The 26,074-nt window shown below is 43.0% G+C and overlaps 1 protein-coding gene across 7 annotated transcripts in view; it reads right to left on the reverse strand.

Moving 5' to 3' along the window:
• LOC133617401 (diacylglycerol kinase zeta-like) overlaps nucleotides 1–26,074 on the reverse strand; it is a 301,272-nt gene that overhangs the window by 22,283 nt on the left and 252,915 nt on the right. For all 7 annotated transcript variants that reach the window (XM_061977350.2, XM_061977363.2, XM_061977357.2 and 4 more), the window contains one exon: nucleotides 24,934–24,989. In XM_061977350.2, coding sequence (XP_061833334.1) covers nucleotides 24,934–24,989 — 56 coding nt within the window. The remainder of the gene's footprint in view (nucleotides 1–24,933; nucleotides 24,990–26,074) is intronic.

Below are 26,074 nucleotides of genomic sequence, written 5' to 3' on the forward strand. Positions count from 1 at the left end.
TTATGTACACAAAATACCTTTTCCTCTCAAATATTATTCACAAATCAGTCTAAATCTGTGTTAGTGAGCATTAGTTCTTTGTCAAAAGAATCCATCACACCTCACAGGTGTGGCCTATCAGACGTTGATTAACAGCATGATTACTGCACAGCTGTGCTTTAGGCTGCCCATAATAATCATAGTCATACCAAAGACTATAAAAATGGGACCCATTACCTCCCTGCTTGGCACTCAGCATCAAGGGTTGGAATTGGGGGTTAAATCACCAAAATGATTCCCGGGCGCGGCCACCGCTGCTGCCCACTGCTCCCCTCACCTCCCAGGGGGTGATCAAGGGTGATGGGTCAAATGCAGAGAATAATCTCCCCACACCTAGTGTGTGTGTGACAATCATTGGTACTTTAACTTTAACTTTTAACTTTAAAAGACCACTCAAGTTTTGAGGGAGCGTGGTGAGCGTGCTGCAACAATTGGTTTGCATAACCAAAGAATTTCTGCACAAACTGAGAAACCGTCTCAGGGAAGCTCATCTGCATGTTTGTCGTCTTCATCGGGATCTCTACCTGACTGCAGTTCATCGTCGTAACCGACTCTCGTGGGCAAATGCTCACATTTGATGGCGTCTGGCATGTTGGAGTGGTGTTCTCTTCATAGATGAATCCTGGTTTTCACTTTTCAGGGCAGATGGCAGACAGCGTGTGTGGCGTCGTATGGGAGATGGATTTGCTGATGTCAACATTGCGAATTGAGTGGCCCATGGTGGGGGTGGGGTTATGGTATGGGCAGGCGTATGTTATTGACAACAAGCGCAAGTGAATTTTATTGATGGCATTTTGAATGCACAGAGGTACCGTGACGACATCCTGAGGTCCATTGCTGTGCCATTCACCCGATACCATCACTTCATGTTGCAGCATGTTGCAAGGATCTGTTTTCTGTAGACCATTCTGAAAACATCCCAGTATTTGCATGGCCAGCATACTCACCGGACATGTCATCCATTGAGCACGTTTGGGATGATGTGGATTGGTGTATACAACAGCGTGTTCCAGTTCCTGCCAATAACCAGCAACTTTGCACAACTATTGAAGAGGAGTGGCCCAACATTTCACAGACGACAATTAACAACCTGATCAACTCTATGCAAAGGAGGTGTGTTGCACTGCAAAAATATGTCCTCAAGATGGCGGCGCCCTGCTCGGCTGCAGCTGCAGAGGCTTGTGGTAGTAATGGAACTTTTTTGTCAAATATATCGGTTAATTCTGTAAATTTCAAAGTTAACTTCCAGCATAGTTACTCCATAGTAACATACAACCGCCAGACAATTTTAGATGTAAATAAATCACACAGTTTTAGACCAAAAGATGCGTATACGCTGGACCTCATCGGTAGCACGGGAATACTACGCCGGCTACATCCAGCGGCCTGTGAAGCAGCGGAGTCAAGTACCAGCGGGGACCGTCGACGGAGGAGACGTAAGCGGTGTGATTGGAAGCAGAAACGGGGATGTAGTGGTTAGCCCCGCTTTGTTGTTAGCGGGGCTAACAACAAAGCTAAAAGCTAATCCTCACAGAACACCGCTTCCTTCCATCTTGCTTTCAAATGTCCGCTCCCTGGAGAACAAACTGGACTACCTGAAGCTGGATTTAAATGCAAGACGGGAGATGAGGGACTGCTGCGCCATATTTCTAACAGACACGTGGCTAAAACCATTTGTTCCGGACGAGGCATCAAGGGGCTAACTATGTTTCGGTCGGACAGAAGCAGCACTCTCACTGGTAAATCCCGAGGCGGTGGTGTTTGCATATACATCAACAACAACTGGTGCAACAATGGGAAGATAGTCTCATGTGCGCATGCAGTTCGCTCCGTCTTTGTCTTTTGTCTTTGTTCGCTTTGTACTTTTTTATACTTACATTTACTCTACATTTACTTTTTATCTAGTCGTGCCCTTCTAAACATGCAGTTTAGAAGTGTTTTGTCCGTCCTACTGACGGTGGGGACACTACTGAAGAGCTCAGACGGACAACAACAGTGGAGAGGCTCCTTTATCTACACCAGGGAACAGTTGATAGCGATACCAGTTGTTAGCATCCAGCTAACTAACCAGATCCCGGAGGAGCTAAAAAGAACTAATGGAGGTTCTCGTGGCTGTCGAGGGAAAGGGAGACGTTCGAGACAGAAGAGGGCTGAAGCGAGGAGGGAGAGAAGGAGATAAAGACCATATCTTCCTTCCGTCGTCATGGGTAACGTGCGGTCTCTGACAAATAAAATGGATGAGTTGTCGGTGCTTCACGGTGGCAGAGGGGTTAGTGCATCTGCCTCACAATACGAAGGTCCTGAGTAGTCTTGGGTTCAATCCCGGGATCGGGATCTTTCTGTGTGGAGTTTGCATGTTCTCCCCGTGACTGCGTGGGTTCCCTCCGGGTACTCCGGCTTCCTCCCACCTCCAAAGACATGCACCTGGGGATAAGTTGATTGGCAACACTAAATTGGCCCTAGTGTGTGGATGTGAGTGTGAATGTTGTCTGTCTATCTGTGTTGGCCCTGCGATGAGATGGCGACTTGTCCAGGGTGTACCCCGCCTTCCGCCCGATTGTAGCTGAGATAGGCTCCAGCGCCCCCCACGACCCCAAAGGGAATAAGCGGTAGAAAATGGATGGATGGATGGAGTTGTCGGTGCTTGCCGGTAGTCAGAAAGAATATCGTGAGTGTAGCCTAATGTGTTTTACTGAGACGTGGCTGCACGACGATGTTCCGGATAGTAACGTCTCTATAAACGGGTTTCAAACGGTGCGCGCTGATCGGGACCGAACCAACGGCAAGCGGAAAGGAAGGGGGCTTGCTTTGTTTATTAATAAGAAATATTGTCATTCCGGTCATATCACTATAAAAGAGCGCGACTGTGACCCGAATATAGAGATGTTAGCTGTAGGACTCAGACCATATATTTTGCCCAGGGAGATTCCGCATGTTATCATGATGACAGTATACATCCCCCCCTCTGCAAACGCTGCAGCTGCGAGTGACGTCATCCACAGCTCGATAGCCAGACTCCAAACCAAGCACCCGGGCTCTCATCCTCATCTCGAGGGATTTTAACCATGTTACTATGGACAATTCTCCAGTGCGTTCGATACCATACGGCCTGGGCTACTGGGTGTGAAGTTAGAGACGATGGAGGTGGAGGCCCCTTTGGTGTCCTGGGTTGTTGATTACCTGACTGACAGACTACAGTACGTGCGACTGCAGGACTGTGTGTCTGACAGACTGGTCAGCAACACCGGGGCCCCGCACGGCACAGTCCTCTCTCCCCTCCTCTTCACCATCCACACCACCGATTTCCACTATCAGTCAGAGTCCTGCCACTTTCAGAAGCTTTCTGATGACTTTGCGATAGTGGGGTGTATTGAGGATGGTGATCATGAGGAATACAGGGCACTGGTGGAGGACTTTGTCACATGGTGTGGAAAGAACCACCTCCAGCTCAATGTGACAAAGACCAAGGAGCTGGTTGTGGACCTGGGAAGGAGGAGGAGTACTGCGGCTACCCCTGTTTCTATCAGGGGGGTCGATGTGGACATGGTTGAGGATTATGAATACCTCGGAGTACACATCGACAACAAGCTGAATGGGTCAAAACACGCTGAGGCACTCTACAAGAAGGGACAGAGCCGCCTCTACTTCCCCAGGAGGCTAGGATGCTTCAACGTCTGTACAAAGATGATGAAGATGTTCTACGAGTCGGTGGTGGCGAGTGCCTCTTGTACGCCGTGGCCTGCTGGGGCAGCGGACTGAGAGCGAGGGATGCAAACAGGCTGGACAAGCTGGTAAAGAAGGCCAGTAACGTGGTGGGAGTGGAACTAGACTCTCTGGCGGTGGCGTCAGAGAGGAGAAGTCTAGCAAAGCTCCTAGCCATTATGGACAACACCACCAACCCACTACACTCGGACCTGGCGGAGAGAATGAGCACGTTCAGTGGAAGGCTCAGACTCCCAAAATGCAACACGGAATGACACAGGAGGTCCTTCATACCGACAGCCACCAGACTGTATAATGCATATGTTCCTTTTTGACTGCACTTAAATGTAGAATATATGTATAATATATTTATATTATTCACATGTGAATAATGCTGTATAATAGACTGTATTTATATTATTCACATGTGAATAATGCTGTATAGTATTTATTGTCTATTGTGAGCGAACTGTGGTGCTGAATTTCCCCCAGGGATCAATAAAGTACTTTCTATTCTATTCTAGCTCTCCCGAAGTAGAACTATTAACTATAAAATGCAGGCCATTGTATTTACCCCGGGAATTCAGTGCCATGATCTTCACAGCAGTGTACATTCCTCCCAGTACTAACATCAAACAAACCTTGAATGCTTTGTACTGCTCCTTCAATGAACTGCAATCTACACATCCAGAGGGAGTTTTTATCGTGGCAGGGGACTTTAAAGGCCTACTGAAACCCACTACTACCGACCACGCAGTCTGATAGTTTATATATCAATGATGAAATATTAACATTGCAACACATGCCAATACGGCCGGGTTAGCTTACTAAAGTGCAATTTTAAATTTCGCGCAAAATATCCTGCTGAAAACGTCTCGGTATGACGACGCCTGCGCGTGACGTCACAGATTGTAGAGGACATTTTGGGACAGCATGGTGGCCAGCTATTAAGTCGTCTGTTTTCATCGCAAAATTCCACAGTATTCTGCACATCTGTGTTGGTGAATCATTTGCAATTTGTTCAATGAACAATGGAGACAGCAAAGAACAAAGCTGTAGATGGGAAGCGGTGTATTGCGGCAGGTGTTGTGCCGGATAACGCACCCCCGCCGTAGAATGCACCCCCTGACTGTCGTGCCGGATAATAAAGCTGGTGTTTCATTGTTTACATTCCCGGAAGATGACAGTCAAGCTTTACCATTGGCCTGTGGAGAACTGGGACAACAGAGACTCTTACCAGGAGGACTTTGAGTTGGATGCGCAGACGCGGTACCGGGAGTACGCATGCAGCTGCGGCTTCCAAACATTTGATCGCTTGCCCGTACGTGCATGCCGCTATGTGCATGTCACGTACGTAACTTTGGGGAAATATATGTGCTGTATGAACTTTGGGGAGGGCTGTGGGATTGAGTGTGTCGTGCAGGTGTTTGAGTTGTATTGGCGGGTTATATGGACGGGAGGGGGGAGGTGTTTGTTATGTGGGATTAATTTGTGGCATATTAAATATAAGCCTGGTTGTGTTGTGGCTAATAGAGTATATATATGTCTTGTCTTTATTTACTGTTTTAGTAATTTCCAGCTGAATATCAAGTCCCACCCGCCTCTCACAGCATCTTTCCTATCTGAATCGCTCCCACTGCCCTCTAGTCCTTCACTCTCACTTTCCTCATCCACGAATCTTTCATCCTCGCTCAAATTAATGGGGAAATTGTCGCTTTCTCGGTCCGAATCGCTCTCGCTGCTGGTGGCCATGATTGTAAACAATGTGCAGATGTGAGGAGCTCCATAACCGGTGACGCCACGCGCATATCGTCTGCTACTTCCGGTACAGGCAAGGCTTTTTTATCAGCGACCAAAAGTTGCGAACTTTATCGTCGATGTTTTCTACTAAATCCTTTCAGCAAAAATATGGCAATATCGCGAAATGATCAAGTATGACACATAGAATGGACCTGCTATCCCCATTTAAATAAGAAAATCGCATTTCAGTAGGCCTTTAATCCAGCTAACATGAAAACTGTGTTCCCCCATTTCCATCAATATGTGAATTTTGCAACCACGGGTGGAAGCACGCTGAACATGGTAGACAGCAATATTAAGCACACATTTAAAGCTGCACCCCGCCCCCACCTCGGCTCCTGAGACCATCTATCTGTGATGCTAATTCCTGCATACAAGCCCCTGCTGATCAGAAAGCAAGCTACAGTAAAGCAGGTGAGGACCTGGCCAGGGGGAGCAATGGAAGCATTACAACACTGCTTCGAAAGTACAGACTGGGAAATGTTCAGGGCAGCCGCCACCAACAATCATCACACATGTGTGGAGGAGTATGCAGAGTCTGTGTCCGCATACATTCAGAAGTGCATGGAGGATTTTAGTGTGATCAAGAACATCCCCACACGGGCCAACGAGAAACCCTGGATGAACAGTGAGGTACATGCAATGCTGAAGGCTCGGAACAAGGTTTTTAAATGTGGCGACATGGTAGCACTTAAAACAGCGAGAGCTAACCTGAACCGTGCCATTAGGGTTGCAAAGCGTGCTCACAGTCAGAAAGTGCAGGACTTCTTCGACAACCCCACAAACACTACACGAATGTGGCAGGGCATACAGGTCATCACGGACTATAAAGCTGCCCCCCCGTCCCTGTGACAACAGCATCAGCTTCCTTAACGACCTAAACAACCACTTTGCAAGGTTTGAGGCACTTAACACCACTCCGGTCAGGAAATCAATCCCTCGCCCTGATGAGCAGCCGCTCAACCTGGACACAGCGGATATCCGGAAACCCCTGAGGAGATGAATCCCCGGAAAGCAGCGGGACCTGATGACATTCCGGGCAGGTTGCTTAAGGGATGTGCAGACCAGCTGGCTGGGGTTCTCACAGACAACTTCAACACCTCGCTGACCCAGGCTGTGGTACCACCATGTTTTAAGACAGCCACAATCATTCCAGTGCCTAAAAAACCCACAATCTCCTCCCTCAATGAGTATCGCCCCATGGCACTCACCCCCATCATAATGAAGTGCTTCGAGAAGCTGGTAAAGGAATACATTGTCTCCAGACTTCCCCCCACATTCGACCCATACCAGTTTGCCTATCGCCCTAACACCCCTATGCAACTGGCTGCTTGATTTCCTCACAGACAGACCCCAGTCTGTGAGAGTGGGCGACAACACTTCCAGTGCCATCTCCCTGAGCACCGGCTCTCCCCAGGGCTGCATCCTGAGTTCATTGCTGTTCACGTTGATGACCCATGACTGCTACGCCAGGTCCACTACTAACCACATTGTGAAGTATGCAGACAACACAATAGTAGTGGGCCTCATCCGTGACAACAACGACATGGACTACAGGGAGGAGATGAAACATCTGGTTGACTGGTGCAGAACCAACAACCAGGTCCTGAACGTCGACAAGACCAAAGAGATCATCGTCGACTTCAGGAAGCACCAGTCCAGCCACACTCCACTCTTCATCAACAGCACAGCGGTGGAGATGGTAAGCAGCACCAAGTTCCTTGGGGTGCAGATAACTGACAATATGACCTGGTCCCTTCACACCGGGGCTCTTGTAAAAAGAGCTCAGCAGCGCATGCACTTTTTGCGTCGGATGAAAAGAGCACAGCTCCCTCCCTCCCGTTCTCACCACATTCTACAGAGGCACTATAGAGAGCCTGCTGACCAACTGCATCTCTGTCTGGACTGGAGCCTGCAGTGCTTCAGACGGGAAGTCTCTGCAGAGAGTGGTGAGGACGGCGGAAAAGATCATCAGGACTCCTCAAAAGATCATCAGGACTCCTCTTCCTCCTATCCAGGAGATCGCAAAAAGCCGCTGCCTGACCAGGGCTCAGAAAATCTGCAGAGACTCCTCCCACCCCCACCAAGGACTGTTTTCACTGCTGGACTCTAGAAAGAGGTTCCGCAGCCTCCGTAGCAGAACCTCCAGGTTCTGTAACAGCTTCTTCCCTCAGGCTGTAAGACTCTTGAACGCATTAAAATAATCCCCTCAATTTCCCCCCAAAAATTGATTAACTCGCTGGAATATACAGACAATTATAAACGTAGATGCATATGCAAAAGTGCAATATATTTATCTGTACATTAATCTATTTATTTATATCTGCACCTTATTGCTTTTTTTATCCTGCACTACCATGAGCTAATGCAACAAAATGTATTTCTTATCTGTACTGTAAAGTTCAAATTTGAATGACAATAAAAAGGAAGTCTAAGTCTAAAAGGTGGTCGGTCACACCAGATACTGACTGCTTTTCTGACGCCCCCAGACCCTGCACATTTCAGAGTGGCCTTTTATTGTGGGCAACCTAAGGCTAGGCAAATAAGAAGTGCTCACTAACACAAATTTAGACAGATATGTGAACAATATTTTGAGAGGAATACATATTTTACAGTAAAAGTTCAACTCATAAAAAATGGGAGCAAAACTAAACTGTTGCCTTTATATTTCTGTTCACTAAAATAATAATTTAAAAAAAACACTAAACAAACAAAAAAACAACCTCTCCCATCGTTATACTCTTATGCATAAATATACAGAGATTGATACTACAATGATGGCGTGTTTACCTGTGCTTATCCTATACATATATGTACACATAACACATGCACTATTGACGTACTCCACCTAGCTAGTTCCTGCTGAGGGGATGTACTTCCCAATTTGGGCAAGGATAATAAAATATCTCAGATACTTTCCACGCCAAAACTTACATTGGGTTGTTTTGAAGTGAAGTGAAGTGACTTATAGCGCATTTTCTCTAGTGACTCAAAGCGCTTTACATAGTGAAACCCAATATCTAAGTTATATTTAAACCAGTGTGGGTGCCACTGGTAGAAGGTGGGTAAAGTGTCTTGCCCAAGGACACAACGACAGTGACGAGGATGGCAGAAGCAGGGATCGAACCTGGATAGACTTAATAGACTTTTCTGTTTACTTATCTAAGTAATTTCTAATTTGATCTTTCCCTCTAATATTTAGCAAATTCTTCTGTTATTTCTTCATTCCTGATTTTTTTTTCAGTTTGGTGGGGATTTATTTTACAAATATAGGCTGTCCTTGTTTGATTTTTAAATTTATATGCCAGTCTTTGAAGAGAGTTCGGTCCTCCATCATAACTATCTTGTTCTGTAAATCTTAGTATTATCTCCACTTCTTGTGTGCACAAGGTTTTCTGAGTAGAGCGTGTTTCTTTCAACTTTATTCTGTTTAGTGTGTTGTTTGCAGTGTTGGGTTGGTAACTGAAAACCAGTAACTAGTTACAGTTACTGGTTACTTTATTTCAAAAGTAACTCAGTCACGAACTCAGTTACTTACACCAAAAAGTAATGTGTTACTGTGAAAAGTAACTATTTAGTTACTTTTTTTTGTCCCCCTTTTTTTTTAAGGCTCCCATTAATGCCCTTTTAGCCTTCATTTCAGTACTGTTATTGCACTGGAAAATAATACAATCTGTTGATCAACTTGACATGCATTTGCAACACTGAACTCAGAAAGCAATGTGGTCTACATACAACACACAAAGACAAAGATATGTTTCAAAGGGCCAATTTATTTCAGGCCATAACAAATTGACAAAACTATTTGAAATAGCTGCAACATAATGGCACTTTAACTTTAACTTTAAGTAGATAGGATCTTTGATCCAAGACACAACTTACATTTAACTAAAATGTTATTTTCTTTGTGCTCGACAAAAGAAAAGTATTGAGAATGTCTCCATGTTAAGAAACTCGACTTCACCATGAAGTTAGTTCAGTGGTTCTTAACCCGAGTTCGATCGAACCCTAAGGGTTCGGTGAGTCGACCTCAGGGGTTCGGCGGAGCCTCCGCCGCGGAGGTCAAGACACACCGACTCATCATGTACATAAAAACTTCTCCCTTTCGGCGTATTATGAATACCCCCAAACAATGTTCCCTCTAATTTTCCATCTGATTTGCATGTGTGTAATTTGTTGTGAGTTCATGCACTGTCTTGGTTTTGTTCTTTGAACAAGGTGATGTTCATGCACGATTCATTTTGTGCACCAGTAAAAAAAACTTATAAATTTGTCTTGAATTTGAAATTATCGTTTTTTGTTTTTTCACTAAAGAAGGGTTCGGTGAATGCGCATATGAAACTGGTGGGGTTCGGTACCTCCAACACGGTTAAGAACCACTATGTTAGTTGTTATGAGAGTAGCGTATGTGTGTGTGTGTGGCCCTTTAAGATATGACAGCATGTGAGGTGAGTGATGTCAGTGAGTGAGTGGGCGAGAGAGGTGAGGGACCGGCGACAGTGAGTGCGTGCAGGTGCTTTAGCTTGGTGGATGGCTGCGTCCAATAAAGTCACAAAGTTGCAACAAACCGCCGGCCTCGTCATTCACCCTCAGCTGTAAAGACCCACTTCCGGGTAAAGTGAAGTGAAGGTTGTTAGCCCCGAAGTACATAGGCCCTGGAGGAACGTCTCCCTGCGCCCCTCAACTACGCCCCCACCCACACAAAGCATGCCTCTTCTCTGCACGCCTCTTCTTTTCCTTGTGACACAGAAGAAAGACACCGCAGCGCTGCAATAAAACACACCCAGATCTTCTGTTTCTAGCCGATACTACATAAAAAAATAAAGTAAAATAACGCAGTAACGCATCATGTATTAACGGTAACTGAGTTACTGAATATAAAAAATAACGGGTTAGATTACTAGTTACCGCCGAAACTAACGGCGTTACAGTAACGCGTTACTCCCGCCTTAGTCCCAACACTGGTTGTTTGTGACACTAAATCTGTCTTCTAGTTCTTTTAACTGGGCTATTCACAATTTCTGTTGTCCGTAATGAATATGAAATAATATGCCCTCTCAAAACAGCTTTAGCTCCTTCCCACAGTGTAACTGGATCTATTTGACTACTATCATTTACAAACCCCGTTTCCATATGAGTTGGGAAATTGTGTTAGATGTAAATATAAATGGAATACACTGATTTGCAAATCCTTTTCAACCCATATTCAATTGAATGCACTACAAGACAAGATATTTGATGTTCAAACTCATAAACTTTTTTTTTTTTTTTTGCAAATAATAATTAACTTAGAATTTCATGGCTGCAACATGTGCCAAAGTAGTTGCGAAAGGGCATGTGTTACATGGCCTTTTCTTTTAACAACACTCAGTAAACATTTGGGAACTGAGGAGACACATTTTTTAAGCTTCTCAGGTGGAATTCTTTCCCATTCTTGCTTGATGTACAGCTTAAGTTGTTCAACAGTCCGGGGGTCTCCGTTGTGGTATTTTAGGCTTCATAATGTGCCACACATTTTCAATGGGAGACAAGTCTGGACTACAGGCAGGCCAGTCTAGTACCCGCACTCTTTTACTATGAAGCCACGTTGATGTAACACGTGACTTGGCATTGTCTTGCTGAAATAAGCAGGGGCGTCCATGGTAACATTGCTTGGATGGCAACATATGTTGCTCCAAAACCTGTATGTACCTTTCAGCATTAATGGCGCCTTCACAGATGTGTAAGTTACCCATGTCTTGGGCACTAATACACCACCATACCATCACAGATGCTAGCTTTTCAACTTTACGCCTATATCAATCCGGATGGTTCTTTTCCTCTTTGGTCCGGAGGACACGACGTCCACAGTTTCCAAAAACAATTTGAAATGTAGACTCGTCAGACCACAGAACACTTTTCCACTTTGTATCAGTCTATCTTAGATGAGCTCAGGCCCAGCGAAGCCGACGCCGTTTCTGGGTGTTGTTGATAAACGGTTTTTGCCTTGCATAGGAGAGTTTTAACTTGCACTTACAGATGTAGCGACCAACTGTAGTTACTGACAGTGGGTTTCTGAAGTGTTCCTGAGCCCATGTGGTGATATCCTTTACACACTGATGTCGCTTGTTGATGCAGTACAGCCTGAGGGATCGAAGGTCATGGGCTTAGCTGCTTACGTGCAGTGATTTCTCCAGATTCTCTGAACCCTTTGATGATATTACGGACCGTAGATGGTGAAATCCCTAAATTCCTTGCAATAGCTGGTTGAGAAAGGTTTTTCTTAAACTGTTCAACAATTTTCTCACGCATTTGTTGACAAAGTGGTGACCCTCGCCCCATCCTTGTTTGTGAAAGACTGAGCATTTCATGGAATCTACTTTTATACCCAATCATGGCACCCACCTGTTCCCAATTTGCCTATTCACCTGTGGGATGTTCCAAATAAGTGTTTGATGAGCATTCCTCAACTTTATCAGTATTTATTGCCACCTTTCCCAACTTCTTTGTCACGTGTTGCTGGCATCAAATTCTAAAGTTAATGATAATTTGCAAAAAAAAAATGTTTATCAGTTTGAATATGTTGTCTTTGTAGCATATTCAACTGAATATGGGTTGAAAATGATTTGCAAATCATTGTATTCCGTTTATATTTACATCTAACACAATTTCCCAACTCATATGGAAACGGGGTTTGTATATGCATGAACTCTTGTAGTATGTTTTCTACCTTCCAGACCAAGTGATTGTCTTGAAGTAGAGAATTATGCAGTCTCTAAGTACTTTTATGCAAGCTCACATCTAGTTTATTGTAACTTTCACTGATGCATGATCAGATAGATTTATGAAGTCAATTAGAGAGCTTTTTACCAATGTTATATCATTTTTTAACATGAAGAAATAATCTAACCTATTATAAATACCTACCTGAATAATAAGTATATTCTTTTTTATATGGGTGGAGTATTCCCAGTGTCAACCACTCCGAACTCAGTACAGGCTTTTCGTAAAATATTTGCACATCTTTCTGCTCTGTGTATTTTAGCATTTGAAGTGTCAAGTTTTGGGTTCATAGATTTCAGTCTCCTCCTAATATTACCTCCCCATTAGTTCTTGGCACCAGTAAGTCTATTAATTTCATCATTAAATCTGAATTATGCTCTGGTGGATAATACACATTTAAAAAGGAAACCTGTTCAGACTCCACTTTTCCAAGCACCAAAACATATTGACCTTCTTTATCAGCACACTATTCTTCTTTTACAAAACCAACATGGGGTTTGATAACTATTTCTACCCCTCTCTTACATGTTTTTAATGAACTATATAATATTTGACATCTTGTTTCTCTCATTAGTCTGATGTCCTTCCTTTTTAAAATGTGTTTCCTGTAAGTATAAAATATCACCCCCATTTTTCTCCAACTGCAATATAACAGTTTTCCTCTTGAAAACATTATTCAACCCATTTAAGGTCACGCATAATACCTTTCTAAAAACAAAACGAGATATATCTAGTTCATCCATATTGACATTAGAAAACAATAAATCCTAAAACCACCTAATATTTCGTCACTTAAATGCAGTTGAAAAAAATGAATAAATATAAACAAAAATTACAACACTAATATGGTTTGCTTCTGCCAAAAATAGATCTTGTTTTCACCCATTTGAGGGTGATATTGTACAAACCATATGAGTTGGGAAATTGTGTTAGATGTAAATATAAACGGAATACAATGATTTCCAAATCATTTTCAACCCATATTCAGTTGAATATGCTACAAAGACAACATATTTGATGTTCAAACTGATAAAAAAAAATGTTTTTGCCAAATAATCATTAACTTTAGAATTTGATGCCAGCAATATATGACAAAGAAGTTGGGAAAGGTGGCCATAAATACTGATAAAGTTGAGGAATGCTCATCAAAAACTTATTTGGAACATCCCACAGGTGAACAGGCAAATTGGGAACAGGTGGGTGCCATGATTGGGTATAAAAGTAGATTCCATGAAATGCTCAGTCATTCACAAACAAGGATGGGGCGAGGGTCACCACTTTGTCAACAAATGCGTGAGCAAATTGTTGAACAGTTTAAGAAAAACCTTTCTCAACCAGCTATTGCAAGGAATTTTGGGATTTCACCATCTACGGTCCATAATATCATCAAAGGGTTCAATGTGTCTCCTCAGTTCCCAAACGTTTACTGAATGTTGTTAAAAGGAAAGGCCATGTAACACAGTGGTGAACATGCCCTTTCCCAACTACTTTGGCACATGTTGCAGCCATGAAATTCTAAGTTAATTATTATTTTCAAAACAAAATAAAGTTTATGAGTTTGAACATCAAATATCTTGTCTTTGTAGTGCATTCAATTGAATATGGGTTGAAAAAGATTTGCAAATAATTGTATTTCGTTTATATTTACATTTAACACAATTTCCCAACTCATATGGAAACGGGGTTTGTATATTACTTATATGTATTGGATGCCTAAAAAAGTGAAAAGAAAAAAAAGGAAAAAAAAATGTTCCTGGGCTATATACACAAAAATAAACTCTCACTCACTCACACACACACTCCACTCACATTCTCCGCCCCCTTGCCAGTCACAGTGGTCCACATCCCTCTCAGCATCTCTTCCTGCACTTTCTCTATGTTGTCCTCCCCCACGTGTATTCCCATGTCCTCCAGGGCAGAGGCCGCTGCTGTCAGAGTCGAAAATAACTTGACTCCTCCATCCGGAAATAATTTCAGCTTTTATCTTCTTCTCTTTCAGCAGTTTGATTACATCTCGTACACGTTTCCTCTTTTTCATAGGGGTCTGTCATGTAGTCCGGTTGAAGAACACCACTTGTCCCTCATAGCTCATCCCAGGCTTGTTGTATGATGAACTCTTTTGCTTGATAGTGAACGAAGCGGACACTAATTACTCAGGGTAGATGTTATTCTGTCAGTTTGTGTTTGGGTATTCGATGAGCTCTCTAAATTTGGGGTCCACTTTGCTGGTTAGTTTAAGGCAAGAACATATAAAGTTTTTTCTCCACTCCTTATGGAATACCATGAATACAAATGTTTTTCCGTCTTTACAGCCTCAAGATCATTACACTTTTCCAACCACCTGGTCCTGTCTTTGGTTTCTCCTAGTCTCTCTTCCACCTTTGTTGTTTGTTGCTCCAGCATTGTCAATTTTTCCATTATTTCCTTTTTGTTTTTCTCCAACCTCTTTAGAGCTTTTTTGTTATCCTGGACTGCTTTCACATGTTTTTGTTATAGATTCCTTAATTCATCAAGAATTTGGCAATCACCATCACGCTCTCCATCTGTCTCGGCAGGTCTTTGTCGAGTTGCATGCTGCTATGTTATTTTATCTCCTTATTTTTGCCAGACTTTTCTTTTCTCCCCTTTGTTGAGTTTTTATGAGTATGTGTGAGCTTAAATTTACATTAGAGGATACCAAGAGTTGGCTTTGCGGGAACAGTGCTGTGCGCTGGTGCAATGTTCAAAGAACATGGAACAATGAAGGAGGACTATCTAAAAATTATTCAAGTTCACCTAAAATCCAAAAAATTGAGAGTTCTGCTAGACAATAAACCCAAATATCAAAACTGGTTTCCATGGTCACTTGCCAAAGTATGTAAACACACAGAAAAATAAAAATAAAATAAATATAACAATCACTCAGACTAGGGCTGGACGATATATCGAATAAACTTGATATATCGTGGGTTTGTCTCTGTGCGATGTAGAATTTACTATTTTGTGAGTAATCGAGTATTCGTTCTCACGCAGTTGCTTTTAGCTGCGGGCATTACACTACAGGCTTTTCTCACACTTTCTTGTCTCTCCTTCTCACAGAGTGATAACACAAGCGCACCTTGTTACATACGTCATATACTGTTGCGCATGCAGCGTCATACGCCCTCGCCGAGCAGAGAGGTAGCGGCATGGGTAACTTTAGCTGTGGCAAGTGGTGCAAGCGGAGCGGTGCGAGTGGTAATACGAGAGAGAGAAGGTGCAAATCTGGTAACAAATGGAGGAATAATTAATTCCCAAGAAAAACAGCACGGGGTCCATATAAATAGTCAAAAACAGAAGGAGATAACGTCCGCAGTAACCTACCACATAGCGAAGGACATACACAATTTGATTTCCTATTATGCAGCTAATTTTTATTTTACAGTTTTTGGAATATCTTGTGTGACATTATGCACAAAAGTGCACTTTATTTCTTTTAAATATTGTAGTGGCGTTCTGTAAAAAAAGTGCACTTTAATTTAGTGTTGTTTTGATCTGTCATCTTAGTGACATCATGCACAAAAGTGCACTTTGTTTTAAAATATTGTAGTGGCGTCCTGTACAAAAAGTGCACTTTAATTTAGTGTTGTTTTGATACGTCATCTTAGTGACATCATGCACAAAAGTGCAGTAATAGCTTGTTTTAAAATGTGTCTGACAATCTTGTACTTTGTTTTGAAATTACATGAATGTTTGTGCCAATGCTTAATAACGGTTTAATAAATACCGTTTTGGTAAATTGACTTAGTTGTGATTTCCCTCTCTGTATGAAAGTTTAAAATTAGCTTTATTAATGCAATGAACAAGAATGTTTTAATGTAGACAAATAGAATCATCATACTGGTGTGATTATATGCATCAAGTGTTAATTCAAGGCTAAGGCAAAATATCGAGATATATATCGTGTATCGTGACATGGCCTAAAAATATCTAGATAAAAAGGCCATATCGCCCAGCCCTAACTCAGACGTTTCCAAGAGTACTAATATATTTAAAATTTTGGTTGAAACCCCCTGGTAGGTGAGAGAAAATCTTGATCACTACTTTTGCGTCACCAGGGAAGAAAATAAGTGCATGTTAGGCTGGCTAAGTACAAAAAACAACACTCAACTTGAGTGTAGTCTTTTGTACAGTACACATTTTACTTTTTACTTCACTTCCCCCACTTCAACCTCACATTGCGATACTCAAGAGTTTCTGTTTCAACTAGAGCTCCTCCGAAACTTATTTGAAGATCAGCACATTAGATAGCGTTGTCATCATGAAATCAGATTCCATTTAGTATTTCAGCAGGAGACCCTTGACTAAACACAACCTCACTCACCACTAGACATACAGTATACAGGTAAAAGCCAGTAAATTAGAATATTTTGAAAAACTTGATTTATTTCAGTAATTGCATTCAAAAGGTGTAACTTGTACATTATATTTATTCATTGCACACAGACTGATGCATTCAAATGTTTATTTCATTTAATTTTAGAAATGTTGGCCAACTGAAAAGTATGAAAATGAAAAATATGAGCATGTACAATACTCAATACTTGGTTGGAGCTCCTTTTGCCTCAATTACTGCGTTAATGCGGCGTGGCATGGAGTCGATGAGTTTCTGGCACTGCTCAGGTGTTATGAGAGCCCAGGTTGCTCTGATAGTGGCCTTCAACTCTTCTGCGTTTTTGGGTCTGGCATTCTGCATCTTCCTTTTCACAATACCCCACAGATTTTCTATGGGGCTAAGGTCAGGGGAGTTGGCGGGCCAATTTAGAACAGAAATACCATGGTCCGTAAACCAGGCACGGGTAGATTTTGCGCTGTGTGCAGGCGCCAAGTCCTGTTGGAACTTGAAATCTCCATCTCCATAGAGCAGGTCAGCAGCAGAAAGCATGAAGTGCTCTAAAACTTGCTGGTAGACGGCTGCGTTGACCCTGGATCTCAGGAAACAGAGTGGACCTACACCAGCAGATGACATGGCACCCCAAACCATCACTGATGGTGGAAACTTTACACTAGACTTCAGGCAACGTGGATCCTGTGCCTCTCCTGTCTTCCTCCAGACTCTGGGACCTCGATTTCCAAAGGAAATGCAAAATTTGCATGGTTGGGTGATGGTTTGGGGTGCCATGTCATCTGCTGGTGTCGGTCCACTCTGTTTCCTGAGATCCAGGGTCAACGCAGCCGTCTACCAGCAAGTTTTAGAGCACTTCATGCTTCCTGCTGCTGACCTGCTCTATGGAGATGGAGATTTCAAGTTCCAACAGGACTTGGCGCCTGCACACAGCGCAAAATCTACCCGTGCCTGGTTTACGGACCATGGTATTTCTGTTCTAAATTGGCCCGCCAACTCCCCTGACCTTAGCCCCATAGAAAATCTGTGGGGTATTGTGAAAAGGAAGATGCAGAATGCCAGACCCAAAAACGCAGAAGAGTTGAAGGCCACTATCAGAGCAACCTGGGCTCTCATAACACCTGAGCAGTGCCAGAAACTCATCGACTCCATGCCACGCCACATTAACACAGTAATTGAGGCAAAAGGAGCTCCAACCAAGTATTGAGTATTGTACATGCTCATATTTTTCATTTTCATACTTTTCAGTTGGCCAACATTTCTAAAAATCTCTTTTTTGTATTAGCCTTAAGTAATATTCTAATTTTGTGACACACGGAATTTTGGATTTTCATTTGTTGCCACTTCAAATCATCAAAATTAAATGAAATAAACATTTGAATGCATCAGTCTGTGTGCAATGAATAAATATAATGTACAAGTTACACCTTTTGAATGCAATTACTGAAATAAATCAAGTTTTTCAAAATATTCTAATTTACTGGCTTTTACCTGTATGTCACTTGCTCCACTGAGCTCTTCAGTTTGATGCAACCTACCCGACCTTTTGAGATCTGTCAGTGTGTGTAAAAAAACCTAGCAAACGCGACGTCCCAGGCTCTCCCCTTAGGTGCATTGTTTATATTGTTTTTATATAGTTTATTACTAGCCCAGACATTATCCTGCTGGGCGAAGGTTATGTACAGCCGAAACGATTTGTCGGAGATTGGATTGCGGTCTGAGCAGGCTATTTTGGTGGATATTACACGCCGACACAACATCCCGGAGAAGCTACCAAGTAGCCCTGGAGCACCGTGGCTACCGTTCTCGGCAAGGCGGAGGCGAAGGCGAAGACGCCGTGCGTGGCCGTGTTAGCCAGACTACAGATGAACCCAAACAGACCAGCGATACCAAGTCTATTCCTTGCTAATGCGAGATCGCTCGCTCCTCATGGTGAAGAAGATAAGATGGACGAGGTGAGGCTCCGTGTAGCACACAACACTGTGATGGATAGCTGCGCTCTATTGTTTACGGAAACCTGGCTAACGTCCTCGATCCCAGACGTTAGCATGGAGCTAACCGGTCACACAACACACAGGCAGGACAGAAACGCAGAGGCTACCGGCAAGCGGCGTGGGGGTGGATTGTTAACCTACCTAAACAACAACTGGACTTCAGATTCCAAGGTGGTAAACAGCCACTGTTCCCAAGATCTGAAATATATTACAGTTAAATGCCGACCCTTTCATCTAGCCAGGAGCACTCTGCTGTCCTGATCACTAACGTGTATATAGCTCCCGATGCTAACGCTAGCACGGCGCTAGCTCTGCTGCACGATACAATCAGTGCACAACAGAACAAATATCCCGACGCAGTCCACATCATAGCGGGGGATTTTAATCATGCCGACCTGAAAAAGGTGCTCCCTAAACTACACGAGCATGTAGAGTGTGCTACGAGGGGAGCTAACACATTGGACAAAGTCTATTCCAACATAAAAAATGGATATAGAGCCAAACAACTACTTCAACTAGGCAAGTCTGTGACCACATGTCCCTGCTCCTGTTACCAGCTTACATACCAATAAGGAGAAGTGCTCCTATCATAACCAAAACGGTCAAAACATGGCCGGAGGGAGCCATGGAACAGCTGCAGGATTGCTTTGAAACAACAGACTGGTCAGTTTTTGAAAACTCAGACTTGGAGCAGTACACAGCAGCAGTCCTGGGGTACATCAAACACTGCATAGACACTGTCACAGTGGACAAGCGCATCCGGGTCTACCCCAACAGGAAGCCCTGGATGACAAAAAAAGTACAGGGCTTACTCAAAGAGAGAGACAATGCCTTCAAAGCGCAGGACCAGGCATTCTACAGTGCTGCCAGAGCCAATCTGAAGAGAGGTATCAGAGAGGCAAAAGCCGAGCACAGGAGGAAAGTGGAAGACCACCTTCAGAGCAACAACACCAAGGAGGTATGGAAAGGAATACAACACATGACCAACTTCAGACCCAGTAACCCCTCGGCTGACGGCAACGCCTCTCGAGCAGAGGAGTTAAACAGCTTCTTCGCCCGATTCGAGAGAAAGACACCTGCGGCCGTCACAACACCCCCACCTAACACCCACAGCAGCCGTACCCTTATACTGTAGGAGCATGAGGTGAGGAGCACGAGGTGAGGCGCACACTGAGGGCGGTGAACCCGAGGAAGGCTACGGGCCCAGATGGGGTCCCGGGACAGGTACTGAAGGAATTTGCAGACCAGCTGGCTGGGGTATTTACTAAGATCTTCACCCAGTCCCTCTCTCAGGCCGTCATCCATCATGCCTGAAGACCTCCACAATAATCCCGGTGCCGAAGAAGAACTCCCTCAGCTGCCTGAATTGCACTTACACCTATAGCCATGAAGTGCTTCGAGAAGCTGGTACGGACCCATATCACCTCAGTCCTCCCTCCCGAGCTCGACCCACACCAGTTTGCCTACAGAGCCAACAGGTCCACAGAAGACGCCATCGCCACAGCCCTACACTCCTTTCTGGGTCACCTGGAGACGGGGGGAGCTACGTGCGGCTGCTTTTTGTGGATTATAGTTCGACATTTAACACCATAATACCTGACAGACTGGTGTCCAAACTGTCAGACCTGGGTCTATCGAACTCCATCTGCATGTGGATTAAGGATTTCTTATCCAACCGCCCCCAGAGGGTGCAGTTGGGCCGCCACATGTCATCGAGCCTATACCTCAGCACCCGCTCTCCATAAGGCTGCGTGCTGAGCCCCCTACTCTACTCCCTCTACAAATACGACTGCACACCTGCCCACTCCAGCAACTCCGTCATCAAATTTGCGGATGACACCACCGTAGTGGGACTCATCTCGGGGGGAGACGAGGCTGCATATTGGAACGAGGTGGAGAGGCTGTCGCAGTGGTGCACAGTAAACAACCTGGCCCTGAACACCTCCAAGACCAAGGAGCTGGTCATAGACTTCAGGAGGAAAAAAACGGACATCCTGCCCCTGGTCATCAGCGGTGACTGCGTGGAGAGGGTCTCCGACTTCCACTTCCTAGGAGGCCACCTGGACGACGACCAAACCTGGAGAACCAACACCACGGTTACCATCAAGAAGGCACACCAGAGACTGTACTTCCTGAGAATACTCAGGAAAAAACACCTCTCACAGGAACTGCTGGTGTCCTTCTACCGGTGCTCTATTGAGAGCATCCTGACCTACTGCATCTGCGTGTGGTTCAGCAGCTGCACGGCCGCAGAGAGAAAGGCGCTCCAGAGGGTCGTAATGACCGCCCAGAAGATCATCGGATGCCCCCTCCCATCCTTGGCTGACCTGTACAGCTCCCGCTGTCTCAGGAAAGCACATCCTGAAAGACCCATCCCACCCCGGGCACTGCCACCTAAAACTGCTACCCTCGGGCAGACGCTATAGGGTGCTAAAAGCTGGCACAAATAGACTAAAAAACAGCTTTTACTCAAGAGCCATAGTAGTATTAAACAGGCCTGAGTGAGCACAATGTGTCTGTCATGTCCTCATGTGTCATGTCTTTTTATTTTTTCAGACTATAATGTGCAATAATATGTGTAATTGTATATATATGCATATGTATGGATATATACATGTGTGTAGATATATACATATACTGTATATAGATACATATCTTATTTTTAATCTTTTTTTTCCTATTTATATTACTAAATTATTGTGTATGCACCTTAGGGGATCTGCTCCAATTTCGTTGTTCTTTGAACCTGTTCACTGTAATAATGACAAATAAAACTCTATTCTATTCTATTCTAAAATGTTTTGTATTATTTATCGGGTCAAAACAATGTCTTGTGTTTAGTTTTTTAAATAGACACATGACAAAACCGACAGTTCCTGTATTAATATTGAAAAAATAATAGATCTAATAACTTTAGTGCATTGCAATCCATAAACTTTAAGAAAAGAAGATGTAAACACAACACTTTTGGAAACGCTCCCAGGTAATCTCCTGTTGTTTGCTCAAGTAGCAACAATTAAATACAGAGAAAAGCAAGCTGTGCACCAGGTGTTACTGTGGTGTTATAACACCACAGTAGTCCAACTATAGTATTAAAAGCTGTCAAGTTATCATCAACTAACCAATGAAGATGTTTAATCGCTGGTCGCGTCCACAACTGCCTGCAGAAGTAGTTGTTGTTTTTCAAACAGTTTTAAATCATATCATCTGACACGTAGAAGTCATTTGGGAAATGTTCGGCTCTGTATTTTGGAGTTTGTTTGGTAGTTTGAGGAGGCCAAGTGTCCTGTAGGCAAGCACGGAAATTGCCCCAGAAGGGTGCACCATGCAGGGCTGTTGTGTGGAGAGTGCTGGCCCTGGCTAGCACGGCTCCACGGAGGGGTCCCAGTGCACGATAAACATGTTTCTTCTCAATAACAGCATCTTAGTCACATTGTGGCAATTTCTGTGACTTTATGCTTTCTGTTTTTAGCACACATCGATAATTCTGCTAATTTTCGCGTATCCAGAAGTGGGGCCGTAAAAGTTCGACTCTGATTGGCTGTTCCACTGTGTCTTTCTTATGCTTTGTAGCGGCACCTGAATTAATGTTTCAGCGCGCGGGTGTCATAATACTACAGTCAGATAGATAAAAGTACGGATAGCAGTATCATTAGTCCAGCATTTTAACAGTCCGCTTGGATCGACCCAATTAGAAACCGGTACCTACGAATATCGTTACCCGGTATACATCCCTTTTCAGGGGAGCATTGTTTTTGTAACTCTTTTGGTGCAGTCTGCCCTGTTGCTCTGTTGATGTTGTCAGTTGCAAACAAGGATGTTACTTTCGCTTTATGTCATCACAGAAGTCTTACAAGATTAGAACGGCCATGTTTTATAACAGATACATGATACATGACATTCCAACCGGATATAGACCAATCTGATCCAGACGTTTGCCAAACAATTAATATCTCTAAAGTTAAAATCTGTTATCGATTTGTCCCGATTATTTTTTAAACCCCAAATTGTAATCTATTCTATGCTTTCAATCAATAATTATAGCTCATAGTTTAGATTAATTTATATAAAAATCGATGGGCATCCACAATTACAATGCAAATAAAGACACTAGGTATTGACTGATTTGCACAAAACACCTTGACATTAAGACGATGTAAAGACAACATTTTCTTTAGAGAACGACAAATAAAAATATTATTTTGTAGCATACAAAAAAACCAAAAAAAACCAACTTCATAAAATATTTTAGATATACATATACATACATATTTTAGATGTACATATCGTTACAGATCATATACAGAGAAAATATGGTTTGATTCTCTGGTTAACATAGACCTGGGCGATATAGCGAGTGTATCAATATATTTAAGTTTGTTTCTTAAAGACAATTTAAAAATAAAAGTAAATATTTTTTACCCCTCTTGCTCTCGCATACTTTATGCCCCTCAGGAGCTTCCGTAGCTTGCACCGTCCCCTACTCCACATAGCAAAACATGGCTAATTCTAATGAGAGCGAGACATTAGTTCCAAAGAAGCAACAGGCGTGGAACAAGTGACTGCATGCTGCAAAAAGGCATCAGCACAATTATGGAAGTCAACTTGGTCAGCATTCTTAGGTCAGCCACCTCCTCAATGGTGTCTAGTGGGCAGCCTAGGACTGAGTCAGCTCTCTCAATCAGTTTATAAAGTATTTTCCTGTCTCTGACCCTGTTGACCCCACCCCAGGAAACAATGGCAAAGAATACCGCAGAAGCCAACCCAAAGTAGTAAAAAGTGCGCAGGAGTGATCCGCACATCCCGAAGCTTCGACCCTTCTTGTACACAGCATTTAAATTGTGAGTCCAGTTCTGTTTATTACTGAGGTGAACACCAGGTATCTAAATGAGTCCACTGTTTCTATATATGATCCCTGGAAGTTAACCGGTGTGGGTAGAGCTGACCGCCGGAAGTCAATTACAAGGTCTTTTGTTTTACTGGTGTTCAAGTGCAGGTGATTACTTGCACACCAGTCGACAAAGCCAAAGATGACTTCTCCCACCAGACACATATCACACCACCGTGGAGTCGTCCGAGCACTTCTGCAGATGGCAGCGGTTGGAGTCCTGCCTGAGCACCGTCCCTTTGGGAGGCCCTGTGCCGTAAACTACCACATAGGAAGAACAGTCAGTACTGCGGCCTGTCGATGAGGTTGTTAATGATCCATGCAGTCGCGGCACGTGCGGATTCAGAACCTTATTTTTTTAACCTGAATATACGGAGGATGAACTGTTGCTTATAAAGGCGAGCACGAACAAGAGGGTAAAACGTTGGAGCCGAGAGAGTGAGGTTGGCGTGACTTGTCGGTATGGAGTCAAGCTATGCGGACATATATGGCGTGCTTACCCAAAGTACATGATAAAAACTTATTGGCCAGTTGGAACAAACAGACAACTGTCCATCGAGTGACTCATATAATATTGATCATGATACACGCAGCACAACATGCTTGTTAGTACAACTACATACACTGTCAAGCTAGCTGCGTACAAACAAAACATGAAATGTGGGCTAATACTTTACAGACACTGTAATATCATATTTTTCAGTCAATACTGATTGGTGTAAAACAAACTCAAAAGCGATTCAGCTGCTGAAGGAAAAGCTACCTTATCTCCTGCCGCAGCTAGGTTACGGCTAATGCCTTAGCACGCTGTCGCAAGACGATGTCTTACTACCCTAGAAAAGGAGTTCCTCAGTGTTCGCTCTTACAATAACAATGTTGCAACAGCTTGGTTATTATACAGGTTACGGAACGTAAATGAAATATTGTTGGTGGTTTGTAGATGTATTTTTGAAATTATTTAGAGGCAGAATGGATTATTCCCATTAGCTGCATTGCCAGCCACCAAGAACGAGTCGATTTTTACAAATTAGAATGTAACAAAAACTTTTGTCTTCTTGTCTCTCATTGGGATTGTGAAGGATGGCCAAAATTATTTAAAAAAAAAGTGCAGTTCCCCTTTAAAGACTGAGCAGCTGAATCAGTTTAGGTTGTGGAATCCTAACGACATTACAGAAAATGTAGCAATCTTTGGTTGAGCCGTATGCAAAGTGAGAGGCAAGAGTGGAGAAGATACTGTATACCGTATGTCAGAAGTATTTTGACACAAAAGCTGCATTTCTTCCACTTTGACAAACACACTCTGCTAGACCAAAGAGTTAGAGCTATGTGTCATGTTAAATGCTAAATGAATCACAATTGTGCATGAGTGAGTGTGTGTGTAGTACCTGTTTCTTCTTCTTCTTCACCTCCTGCATCGCTTGCCTTTTGGCCCGTTTCATGTCTGGAGGGAGACAATCACGCGCGCACACACATACAGGCATGTTTTTTCACTGTTTTAATGTGCAACTTTAAAATGAACAGGGATCCTCATCTAACTATAACACAACTGACTCTGGAAGTTGAATAAAATATTATGAAAGCTGAGCATTATAAAACAACATGCAACTCCTACTTCAATCTCATGCACAAGTAAAATACTTTTGTAATATATATTTGTTGCATAATCAAATAAAAAGTGATTGTATTTAAAAAAAGGCATGCATTGAATGCAAGGAAGTATAACAGATCCAAAATATTCATAAATCTGTAAAATTGTACCTTCCAATATAAATAAAAGCTGAGACATATGTTTTTTCTTACAAATAGAGAGTCGTTCTATTCCGCCTATAAATAATTAATCAGTTCTATTTCTCTATTTTGGCTTCCTGTGCACCTCCCTGTTGCCAATAAATATACTTTTTCCAGCACGCCGTCTGCTATTTCCACATACTTGGGGTCACGCTACAAGCAACGCTCACCAAACCTTGACAGATATATTCCTTTTAGATGAACAATGACACACAATCCTCGCCAAGGGTAAAAAAAAAAAAGTGGGTGCAAAGCAGTGTCGCTCGCGTGTCTTTCTTGCTATCTCCGCATCTAAATTGGTTGTCAAAGTTTACCAAATTTCCGTTTATGTCTACATCATTTTACTATCATGGTGAGCCTGATTTATAGAATGATTTATATAATTTATAAGCATGATTAATAATCTAGAAAATAACTTTCACAAGGAGAGAAAGCAGTTTACCATCTGAGAATGTCGAAACAGCCAGCATAAGGAAGTTACCTATCTCTGATCAATGTGTTGCTGAAAATAGGTCCTTAACATTAGCGCTTATAATAACAATACCACGAATACCTGGTTAAGGTCATGAAATCTAAATGGAGTATTGTTGGCGCTTTTTGGATGGTTATTATTGGGTTTTGTGGTGGGAATAAACGAATGAGATGCAATGACGTTTGGGCTCCCATTGGCTCCTTTATGTTTATTTACAAGTTAGAATGCATAAAAAAAAGACATGCTTTTGTCTCTTATAAGGACTG

The sequence above is a fragment of the Nerophis lumbriciformis genome, linkage group LG01 (genome assembly GCF_033978685.3).
Source record: "Nerophis lumbriciformis linkage group LG01, RoL_Nlum_v2.1, whole genome shotgun sequence".
Taxonomy (NCBI): domain Eukaryota; kingdom Metazoa; phylum Chordata; class Actinopteri; order Syngnathiformes; family Syngnathidae; genus Nerophis; species Nerophis lumbriciformis.